This window comes from Danio rerio, chromosome 17 (genome assembly GCF_052040795.2).
Source record: "Danio rerio strain M-AB ecotype USA chromosome 17, GRCz13ab, whole genome shotgun sequence".
Classification (NCBI taxonomy): domain Eukaryota; kingdom Metazoa; phylum Chordata; class Actinopteri; order Cypriniformes; family Danionidae; genus Danio; species Danio rerio.
The window spans coordinates 4172838-4184877 of NC_141037.1; the positions used below are offsets into that span (position 1 = coordinate 4172838).

General features: G+C 37.5%; 1 protein-coding gene across 7 annotated transcripts in view; it reads left to right on the top strand.

Annotated features, from left to right (window-relative positions):
- Positions 1–12040, top strand: part of zgc:136872 — a 413995-nt gene that overhangs the window by 378767 nt on the left and 23188 nt on the right. For all 7 annotated transcript variants that reach the window (XR_015512723.1, XR_015512724.1, XR_015512725.1 and 4 more), the window contains 4 exon segments: positions 1763–1832; positions 6654–6772; positions 7305–7438; positions 11525–11699. Coding sequence is in view for 3 of the 7 variants with exons in the window: in XM_087289484.1 (XP_087145610.1) it covers positions 1763–1832; positions 6654–6772; positions 7305–7438; positions 11525–11699 (498 nt within the window). In the remaining 4 variants the exon portion in view is untranslated.

The window sequence follows — 12040 nt, forward strand, 5'->3', positions numbered from 1 at the left end:
GGAAAACAAAACTTCCACAAAACATTATGCTTATATGGAGCACATTTACATTGGCTTCAGCACGGTGACGCAGTGGGTAGCACAATCCCCTCACAGCAAGAAGATCACTGGTTTGAGTCCCGGCTGGGTCAGTCGCCGTTTCTGTGTGGAGTTTGCATGTTTTCCCTGTGCTGGCGTGGGTTATCTCCGGGTACTTCAGTTTCCCCCACAGTCCAAACACATGCGCTATAGGGGAATTGAACAAACTAATTTGGCCGCAGTGTATGAATGTGTGTGAATGAGAGTGTATGGGTGTTTCCCAGTACTGGGTTGTGGCTGGAAAGGCATCCGCTGTGTAAAACATATGCTGGAATAGTTCTCGGTTCATTCCGCTGCGGCGACCTCTGACAAAAAATGCACTAAGTCCAAGAAAAATGAATGAATGAATTATATTAACAATATATATGAAGTTATATTAGTGTCAGAAAACATTTGAGAAATCTTTTGTTTCATTTCTATAGTCTATTGTTTCATTTCTCCATATCTCACACACTTCATGTGCCTGAATTTTAGTAATAAGCATACATATGCCTACTGACAAACTACTGTAAAATTGTAAAGTTGTAGGCATATTTTGAAAGCTACTAAAAGTTCTCGTTGGCCAGTCTAGCTGCTGTTGACATTAGGGTGTGAGTGCTAGTAAAGTTTAGTGTCCACTACACAGGGTATTGCGTAGTCATACATGCTTTTCATTCTGGTTTTGTTGTATTTTTTAAACTTAAAAAGGGTCTTGTGTACTTGTTAAGGCAGTGGTTCTCAAACTTTTTTCACCAAGTACCACCTCAGAAAAAAATTGTCTTTCCAAGAACCACCATAGTGACCAGTATTGAATTACAGGACCGTGGTAGGCCTAATTAAGCATCTACAGCACTGCACAGTTCAGAGGCAGATTAATTCCTATTATTATGAACATTTATCATTGTCAGCCACTTTGAACATTATAAATAGTTTAAACATTTAACACTGTACTGTGCTTACAGGTAAAATAAATAATGTTTAAATGAAAATGTGCTTTTAAAAGTTAATTAAAAATGGCACTGTTCTTAAAGAGTAAAAAGAAAACTGCTGTATTTAAATGTAAAACATTAACATAAAGTAGCCTATTCATGAAAACCAAATGTTCGTGGACCTCATAAATATAGGCTATACGTCATCACATTAAAATAAAAACTCCTTTTGATAATTTTGTTTTAAATATATGGTGCATGTACATATGATATATTTGTATATCTTTGAAATCTAAACATTAACTTGTATTTTAGACATATGAATTGGATTTACATATCTAAATTACAAATTAGATCTGCTTACTGCACATTAGAGAAGGCTATTTGTGTCAGAAAAGCAAGCGATGAAACTATTCCTGTCAACATTGGAATATAAAAATACGGTATACGCCCCCAACAACCATTACAAATATGGGGAGGAGATTAGCTTCAAATGATAAAATACATAACAAACAATAGGAAATTTAAAATAAAATAAAAGGTGTAGCCTATTCAAATCAATTTACTGATCAAATCGGTATTATTGTACGTGTCAAAGGGTTAAAAGTGTGTTCTTTTTTTTTCTTATTATTATTCAGCCATTCCTTTGTGTACCACTAGAAGGAAGCCTGCGTACCACTAGTGGTACACGTACCACAGTTTGAGAACCACTGTGTTAAGGAATTGTACACTTGTGTCTGATGTACAATGTGAAATAAATCCTCTTTCTCCTTCAGGAACTGGTGCCAAACCCTGTTTACATCGCTCAAGGCACTTCAAGGTTTGACTTCATCCAGGGCAGATTAGGTAGGCCTGCAAAATTGCATTATGGAAATGAATTCAGATTTGGTAAAGGATCATTCATTGTCTACTATATATTTACAGTATGCTGGATTATAAAAATAACAAGTGAGAAAAAATGTATTTGTTAATAATTAACCAAAACATATGGAAAATCATTTAGACATCAAAATCTCAAAGGTCAACGGGCTAAGCTAGTTAATAGATAAAGTGGCAGTGCAATAAATCAGGCAAACAGGTGTGTACGGTTTATTCAGTGATTGTGGATTTAAATGTAAAATGTAAATAAACAGTTACTTCAAGCACCAATCCTGCTTCAGCACAACTGTCAGCAACACCTTTATTAGGTGTTCGAGTGGGTTTTGAATCCAACATAGGCTCATTCTGAAAACGTAGCCCAGTATACATTTCTGGAGATCACGAATTATGTAGCCAGAGCTATGTTTTGCTGCATTTCGTCTTTAAAACGAACGCTACGGGGTGGTATGACGCTATTCCTTTTCATGCTTACCAGCTGACCGCTTACCTCCGTATGAACGGTTTTCCCACTATTACCAGTTTGCCCAATGGCTCGCCATGTACATCGGCGGACTAGAGACGCAGATAGGAGTTGACCACGATGATGGGGTTCCAGTCTGGCGAATGATGGTTTTAGAAGGCATGTAAAACAAAAACAAAAGCCAAAAAATAAAATAAACAAACTAATAACAGGATAAGAATGTGGTAAAATCTGAAAACATGGTAAAAATCAGGCGAGGGCTTTTCTTTTGCTGGATTGCTTTTCAAAACAATGGGTGGGTGAGTCAATCTGTGCAATTGAAAACACTATTGGTTGGGTTTAGGGAAGTGGGTGGGTCAATGTGTGCAATTAAAAACACTATCGGTTGGGTTTAGGGAAGTGGGTGGGTCAATCTGTGCAATTGAAAACACTATCTGTTGGGTTTAGGAAAGAAGAAGGGTGGGTCAGTCGAACGTTCGGCCAGTCAGTCAGTCGACAGCGGCCTCTGGTGGATTTATGTGAGAACAGCAGGCACAATTGGCACTCATGAGAGAAATTTGAGATCTGATTAAGTGTACACAGCGGCCTCTGGTGAATTCGAGAAAACTAAAACTGCAAAAAAGCGTAGCTCCTGGGATTTATTTTCCTTTCTCCTGAAACATATACAGGGGTACGTTTTCAGAACGAGCCTGGGTTGGTTGAATCTGAACTGGATCTGAAAATTAACTCAAATATTATTACTTAAGTTTTTTTAAGTAACACATTTCTTTGCTCGTAACTTAGTAAAGTAATAATATTACTTTAAGTATTGTGTTACCCCCAACGCTGATAACCAGAAGCCACAAAAAAGTGCAACAATGCAAAAATGATACATCCGAGAAAAGGGTTGAAGACCACTGATGATTGTTGTAGACTTTAAGCAAAATCAAACCACAAATTTTAACGTGACGTACATATTACTGGTTACAAATAGGCAGCGCTGTGGTCAATGTGAGGTGACAAAAACCAAAACAGTGTGTTATTACTTCCAATAGCTGACAGTTTGGATAAATGTTTACACAAAAAATGGCGTGAGGTTTTAAAAAAAGCTTTATAATATAATTTTTTTTAGCAAAGTCTAATGATGATCTATGTTAAATTTGATGAACATTAGGGTGGTTTGGAGGGTTTGTGCCTCAAATGAGAACGTATAATCACTATACATAACCAACCCAGGCTCATTATTGCTACGTACCCCTATATACATCTCTGGAGATCACAAAATATGTCCCAGGAGTTTTTTTTTTTTTTTTTTTTTTGCAGTTTTTGTTTTCGTGAACCCACCAGAGGCCGCTGTGTACACTTTTTCAGATCTCAAAAATCTCTTGCGAGTGCCATTCACACCTGCTGTTCTCACGTAAATCCATCAGAGGCTGCTGTCGACTGACTGATTGGCCGATCGACCGACCGATGACCCTTTCCCTAAACCCAACTGATAGTGTTTTCAAAAGCACAGATTGACCAGCACGGATTGACCAGCCTTCCCCAAACCCTACCGTATCGACTGCATTTTAAAAAGCAACCCAGAATAAGATAAACCCTCATAACTGCCTGATTTTTTTTCCACATTCTCAGATCCCTGTTATTTACTTGTTTATTTTTGTCTTACCTGCTTCCTGGAACCGTTCGATGCCGCAGTGAACACTCTCCCTCGGGAGGCCAATACGAATGTAACTGAAACTGCAATTCATTGAAAAGCCACTAGTCCTGGTTCCATAATAGAGCAAAGTTTAATTGAGCCCACTGTTAGAATGGCCAACTTTACTGCAGAAAAAAAGGTGTTTACAGCCTGGTACAAAGAACGATTTTGGTTCATCAAGCTAATACTACCCTTCATGACAACTGTGAGGGATGTGATTCTTTTAAAAACTCATTAGTTTCCTTTATGTTAGGCTAGATTAAGTTTGCATAATTAAGGGTGTGGCCACTTGATTGACAGCTAGGTCTCGCTGTCGCCGTCACTTCACCTCAGCTGATTCCGACTGATTCAGCTGATTCATATTCATCGTGTTTTTGTGTTGTTTTCTGTGGCTTTACACAGTCAGTTGCTTTTTGGGATTATTTCCTACAATTATCAGATGATATGGGATGCTGTGTGCACTTTATTGTGCTTACAAACCATTCTTGTGGCCTCCGTTTCCCATGTGAGTAAAATTATATACTTATACACCATCTCTATACATGTATTTGTTTTATTTAAGATCATTTATCATTTATAATGTTCTTTAGAGCTGTAATGCACTCCAGAATCTGACAGATTGATTAGTTGTAGACTCTAGAACAGTCATCTAAAGCGTTATCATACAGTGTTATGCTGGATTTCATAATTAGCTTTGCATTTACTAACAGACTATATCTGAAGTGTTTGAAAGTAATTCACATTTTCCTCCTGTAGGAAAACATCATACGAACAAATGTTTAGTGGCTCAATGTATTACAGCAGTGTTTTTAAAAGACTAAACACTTTATTGATATAGTACAGCCAAGCACATGTGGTCAGAACACAAACGAGTTGCAGGTGATTAAGTATTCAGCGTTTTCCCAAAGTAAAGTGTGTCTAAGCCAGGTCCAAACAAAATGCTAGCAGGATTCTGTAGCTCTGCTCACTCTTCGCCTCTTTGCCCTTGTTTGGTATCCTGCCGTGAGTGCAATGATGCACGAACAAAAGGCGACAGTTGGCCGCCCCTAGTTGTGGCTTCTTTTGCGCTCTTCAGAAATCTACGAGTGACGTCACGGAGACTACGTCCATATATTTTACAGTCTATGGCCCATATACATGGCAAGCCATTGACCAAACTCGTGATGACAGAAAAGCTGTATACATGAAGGTGAGTGGTCAGCATTAGCGCGAAAAGAAACAGAAGTTGTCGGGGCATCATAACGCCCTGTAGTGTTCGTTTTAAAAGGCAAAATGCAGCCATACACACCTCTGGCTATAATTTGCGCTCTCCAGAAATGTATACAGGGGTACGTATTCAAAATAAGCATGTGTAGCAGTGGTGTAGTCCAAAAAAAAAGGTGGTGTACTATTACACCCGACCCAAAATTTAAATGAAAGTAGGCAAAAAAATGACGAAGGTCAATGTTTCCTTGATTCAATATATATATATATATATATATATATATATATATATATATATATATATATATATATATATATATATATATATATATATAATGTAATTTTTAAGTATATTTTTTAAAAGAATTTTTTTTAAACATCAGTTTCCTGTAACTATTAACTTTCACGAAAGGAAAAACAAATACTATGTCAATGTAAGTCAATGGTTACAGGTTTCCAGCTTTCTTCAAAATATTGTCTAAAATAAAATAATATTAAAATAATAATGTACAAAATTATGTATTTTGTGTTTAACAGAAGGAAAAAAAGACAAACCGGTTTGGAACAAGTAAAGGTTGAGTAAATGATGACAATTTTTTTTTTTGGGAAAACTGTCAATTTAAAATTTTAACAAATTTGTTCAATTTAAAGGAAGACGCTAATAGTCTAATCCTATCCTATTTTTTTAAAACCAAACTATTATGAGTCTGTCTTCTGTTGTCGCTATAATATAATAGTAGTTACCCTTTTAAATTGCATATTGTTATTTTTGTTAATCGCGATTTTTGAGTAGTCTTTGCCTCATTATTTTTTAGTGTTATACACTTTGTCATAATACAGTATAAGTATATATATATATGCACTTATATATAGTGTGGATCACTGTAGCGGCACAATTAAGACAAATGTGAAATACTGTTTTACAGGGGCGATTTTAAGATGTTCATTTTCAGGATCAGATCCTTTTGGGGTAAACAAAAAAAATGTGTTTTATATATATATATATATATATATATATATATATATATATATATATATATATATATATATATATATATATATATATATATATACACATACATATATATATATATATATATATATATATATATATATATATATATATATATATATATATATATATATATATATATATATATAAAGTTTAATCAGAAAAACAAATGAGTATACCAAGGGTATACGCAATTATTGATCCTCAGAAGTGGTAATACCCAAACAGCTTGTGGAAAAGAGTGAGCATACTGAGTATACACGCGTATAGCAAGGACTACACCACTGCTGTCTAGCAAATAACACACATACACAACAGCTTCAAGGATATGCAGTACTTGCTTTGTGCAGGCATTATATAGGATTAATCAAAATACTGAGCAGTGAATTTGGATAAATGCATAAATAAATTCTGCATTTCTGTTTGTGTATGAAGGGAACTGCTGGTTTCTGGCATCTGTCGGAGCGCTTACATTTCAGAAGCGCATCATGAAGCAGGTCATTCAGGACGATCAAACGTTCTCTGTGGATTATGCTGGAATATTTCACTTTAGGGTAAATATATATTTGATGATCAATTCCTTTAAAGCTTCTGGTTGACAAAATTATGAGTTTTTTAAAAATTGCTGATTAACGGGATTTTTTCCAACACATTTTTAAATGTAATAGTTTTAAATAACTTTTATTTTAATTTTTAAAAAACGAATTTCTTTTGTCTTTGCCATGATGCCAAGATGAAAAATATTTGACTATTTATTTTGCTAGATTTAGCTTAACGTGCAATTAAAAGACTTCACAGGGTTAATTGGGTTAACTAGGAGTGTAGAGTTAATGAGACAAGTCATTGGACAACAGTGGTTTGTTCTGTAGTCTAATTATTTGTAATATTTTTTTCCAGCCAAACTAAAATAAATAAGACTTTCCCCAGAAAGCAAAAATAATGCTGTAAAAAAATCCTTGCTCTTTAAAACAGCACTTGGGAAATGTTTAAAAAAGAATTTAAATTTCATAGGAAGGTGAATAATTCAACGATGTGTGCATTTTTTTTTAATTTAATAGCTAATTGCTGTTATGTTTTTGTTTTCAGTTCTGGAGATTTGGATCATGGGTTGATGTGGTTATCGATGATAAACTGCCAACTATAGACAACCAACTTGTCTTTGTCCAGTCCAAAACACCGAATGAATTCTGGCCTGCTCTGTTAGAGAAAGCTTATGCCAAGTAAGTTTTCCCTAAAGGCTGTTTTTTAAAAGCTGTGGGTTGCAGCAATGAGCTATATGCATAGGGATTTTAAATCTTGATTGAACCAGCTCAAGTGGCATTATTAAAATCGCTGGCGTTTGAGATCTGGTTAAAAATCCATGATCTTCAGTGCCTGATTGAGGCCTTGTCCACAAGAACAAGGGTATTTTCAAAACCGCACTTTTTTTCTAAGAGGTTTGGCTGTTTGTCTGTACAAAAATGCAGTATCTGGTGACTGAAAGCTTTCTGAAAACTCTGGCCAAGGTGTATATTTTCCAAAACTCCGGGTAAAGTTTTATCCTCATGATGTCAGCGTGCACGCTGTTTTCTCTTCTGTGATTGGCCAACCAGGCTGGGCTTACCACTAACACAGAAGATGTAAATGAGGTGAATTCTGCACATTCACGACAAATGAATCGCATATTCCGCATTGTTCAACCACAGGGACAGTAATCCGCTTCTGTTCTCACATTTGCATTGACTTGAATGCAATTTACTTGAGAAATATACTTGATTCCCCATTTGATGTGCACTTAGTAAAGGGCCCAATCTCAATTCTTTTTTTGTACCCCTATCCCTTCCCCTTGGCCCTTAAAACAGAGTGTGAAGGGCTTCAAAATGTACCCCTTAGAATTGGGACAGCACTACAGCACCTGCACACGTCCTCATATGTCATCGCGATCTCTTGCTTCATATGAGATCAGAGGATCGCGACTGCTGTAGTTATTCCAGGTGTGTTATTTTTTTGTAGTAATCTTCAGGAAATCACTGAAGGCGTATATTATGTTATCATAACAATCTAATTTGGCAATAGGATCGCAACTGTACTGTGCATTTACACAGTGGCCATATTGATCAATGTAAACACACTAAAACAACGTTAACATTATAGCAGACACTGTAAAAAGCTCATTCCCAGCTACTAGACTTTTCTGACAGGGTATTCGAGTGTCATCGAGTGTCAGAATGTTGTAAGACTACTATACAGGAGTTATGATCATAGGTTATAGATTTAGCCCAAACGTTTGCATTTTTTTAAAGCATGACGGTATTGGAGGAAAACTGAAGAAAATCTTACATACACATTATAATACTCACATTAAATCTCTTCATATCTTGTTTAGGAACATATATAAATCATGGACTAATAGACTACACGAATACATTGATTGTGTTCATTAGAAAAAAGTTTTGACTAGCAACTGATTAACCAATCTTTTTCTCATTATGTGATATGTTATACTAACTAAAGTTCTTCTTTTTATTATGGGGTCATGTACTGGAACATCTTGTTCAAAGTTCTGCTGACAAGGGAAATTGGCTGCAAGATATTGCAAGGGGGGGGGGGCCTTGATCCAGACTTCCTCTCTACCAAAAAAGATGTGCAGGGTCACAAGAAGGGTATGGTTGTCACGAGTTATGAAATATGTGAAAGGTGCAATTAACTATACAAATCTTCTGTGCAGAAAGACAATGGTGAAGGAGGAAAGACCAAATATGCAGAGGAGCAGCCCGGAACTCACCCTCTTTATTCCTGCTGTCTATAAAACTGGGTTTTAGACACCGGGCAAGGGCAGAGTACCTGACTATCTTGGTGTATGCCCAGAGCTCTGAACATCGAATTATTCATTTGTATTCAATAAATTACTAATCTTTTAAGCATTGAACTATTTCTCCTGAGTTTGAATTGAACACGCATGGAATAGAGGAAGAATATTCCAACAACGGTAAAACACGAACACGGTTATGAGTATATTAAAACGTGTTTGTTTGTTTGTTGTAAAATTCCTAATAATGACAACAAATACTAATTTGTGGATCTCCTTACTTCTGGGTTCAGCAATACTGCCGTTGTGGCAGGTGTATTCTAGGAAATATTCTAACCCCTTGGATTCGAGTGTGCTTCTGAAAAATCTCAGTTTGAAGGGCTACAGCATCTACCCCTTCCCCTTAGGCCTGCGCCTTCAAGCTAAAGAGAGTTGGGACACCCCTACCCCTTCATTGGTACGCGCAAAATGAGGGGTAGCCTTAGGCCCGATCCCAATTCTACCCCTTAGCCCTTACCCCTACCCTCATTTTGCATGTTCACGCCAAGGGGTAGGGGTGTCCAAGTTCTCTTTAGCTTGAAGGCGCAGGGCTAAGGGAAGGGGTGAATAGCCCTTCAAATGAAGATTTTTCAGGAGCACACTCGAAACCAAGGGGTAAGAAAATTTCTCAGAATACAACTGCCACAACAGCAGTATTGCTACACCCAAAAGTAAGGAGATCCACAAAAAAGTATTTTTTGTCATTATTACAAATTTTTACGACAAGCACATGTATTAATATATTCATAATTGCATTCATGTTTTACAGTCATGCTTAAAAAAAAAAAACGCTAACCCCCAACACACCCCCCTCGCTAATTTTCACAATCTATAATCCCAAATAATAACTCCTGTACAGCAGTCCCACAACATTCTGACACTCAATGACACTGGAATACCCTGTCAAAAAAGAATGAGCTTTTTACTGTGTCTGCTATAATGTTAAGGTTGTTTTTGGTGTGTTTACATTGATGCATATGGCCATGATGTAAATGCACAGTACATTTACGATCTTATTGCCACATTAGATCGCTATGATAACATAATATACACCTTCAATGATTTCCTGAAGATTATTACCACAAAATAGCACACCTGGAATAACTACAGCAGTCATGATCGTCTGATCTCATATGAAGCAAGAGATTGCGATGACATATGATGATTCGTGTAGGTGCTGTAGTGCTGTCCCAATTCTTAGGGGTACATTTTGAAGCCCTTCCCCTTCACACTCAGTTGTTTGGGCTAAGGGGAAGGGGTAGGGGTACAAAAAAATAATTGTGGTTGGGCCTTAATGTGTTATTATCGTCGCCTGTTGGTTCGGAGTGCCCATAACAAGCATCACAGAGCATTTTTGTGTTTTCTTGTGGACAGAGTTTTTTTTTTATGAAAAATACCTGTGCACATGTGGACATGGCCTGAGATGGGATATAAAGTGGGTTTCACACAAGAACAGAAGCACTTGATGAAATTACATTGTTCTGCATCAGAAATATGAACACTTTTTAATCACTGTATTTTCCATCCCGAGCTCATTCTGAAAATGTAGCCCCGCGGACGTTTCTGGAGACCGCGATTTACGTGGCCGGAGGTACGTATGGTCGCATTTGTTTTTTTTCAAGCGAATGCTACGGGGCTGTGTGACGCCGCTCCTTTTCTTCGCGCTCGCTGGCTGTGACAGCTCACCTCCGTGTGGAGAACTTTCCCGCCGCAATCAGTTTGTCCGCTTAGCTCGAAGTGTTACGTCGGCGGAGCGAAGGCTCAGACGACGAGGAGCCACCCGTGGCGATGACCGGATTCGAGTCTGGGGAAGAGCGGTTCCAGAAATCAGATAAGATGAAAAACAGAATCCAAAAAAAAAGTGAACGAGTTCCTGACAGGTCGAGAATGCGGCGAAATCAGAAAACTCGGTCAAAATCGGACGAGGGCTTTTGCTTTTTTTTTCTGGACGGCTTTTGTAAATCGTTGCTTGGGTTTAGGGAAGGAGGAGGAGGAGGGTGGCTGGGTCGGCCGATTGGCAGCGGCCTCTCGAGGATTCGCAAAAACAAAAACTGCACAAACACGTACCTCCCGGGACGTATTTTGCGGCCTCCAGAAACGTCCGTGGGGCTACGTTTTCACAATGAGCCTGGGTTGGTATTTTCAATGGAGTTTCAGCGCTCGCCTGCTGCTTCTTTCATCTCATATTACGCAACAAAATAAATAATGAATTCTGTTTGACTGATAATATTTGAATGAAATTACATTATCAATGCTGTAAAAGGAAATTTCTGAAATTGAAAATACTCACATTAACCGATCACCAGACATGTATCGTTAACTGAAAAACACTTGCTGTGCATATTTAGTAACATTGAGTTCTGGCAGTAAAAAACAACAAACAATTATTCGATTATAAGTAGGTTATGCAGTTTCATGAATCCGAAGTTTTCTCTTTTCTGGAAATGTCTTTATGGGAAAATGTCTGTTCCTTTTCCAGAGTGTGTGGCTCTTATGCGGATATGGACGCAGGGAACATCTCAGAGGCTCTGATGGATTTCACCGGTGGTCCACACATGACCATTAAACTGAGTCAAGCGTCAGATAAGCTGTGGGACATCATGAGACGAGCCGGCAAATCAGAATCACTGATGGGATGCGGCACTCCTGGAGGGGTAAGAGTCTTTAAAGGGACAGTTCACCCAAAAACAATAATCATCTTTCCAAAGTTGTGTGAGAAAGGGAACCTATTTTGAGTGCATGAGAGTGTTTTGCATGTAGTGGCAGATGGTCAAATATTTAGCCTATAATAATTAATAATTATTAATGAAGCAAGTTATTCTGCAATCAAGTGATACCCTTAATTTTTTTTTTTGTAGTGTGTGCTGTGCCGCGGTTTTCATATCTTATCAGTGTGCGCACGTTTAAGATGTGAGGTAATAACATGGCCAGGATGATCAAAGGAATCGAAACATTCTTTTCAATAGAATAGTCTGACCGTGGGTTAGCTTGCATG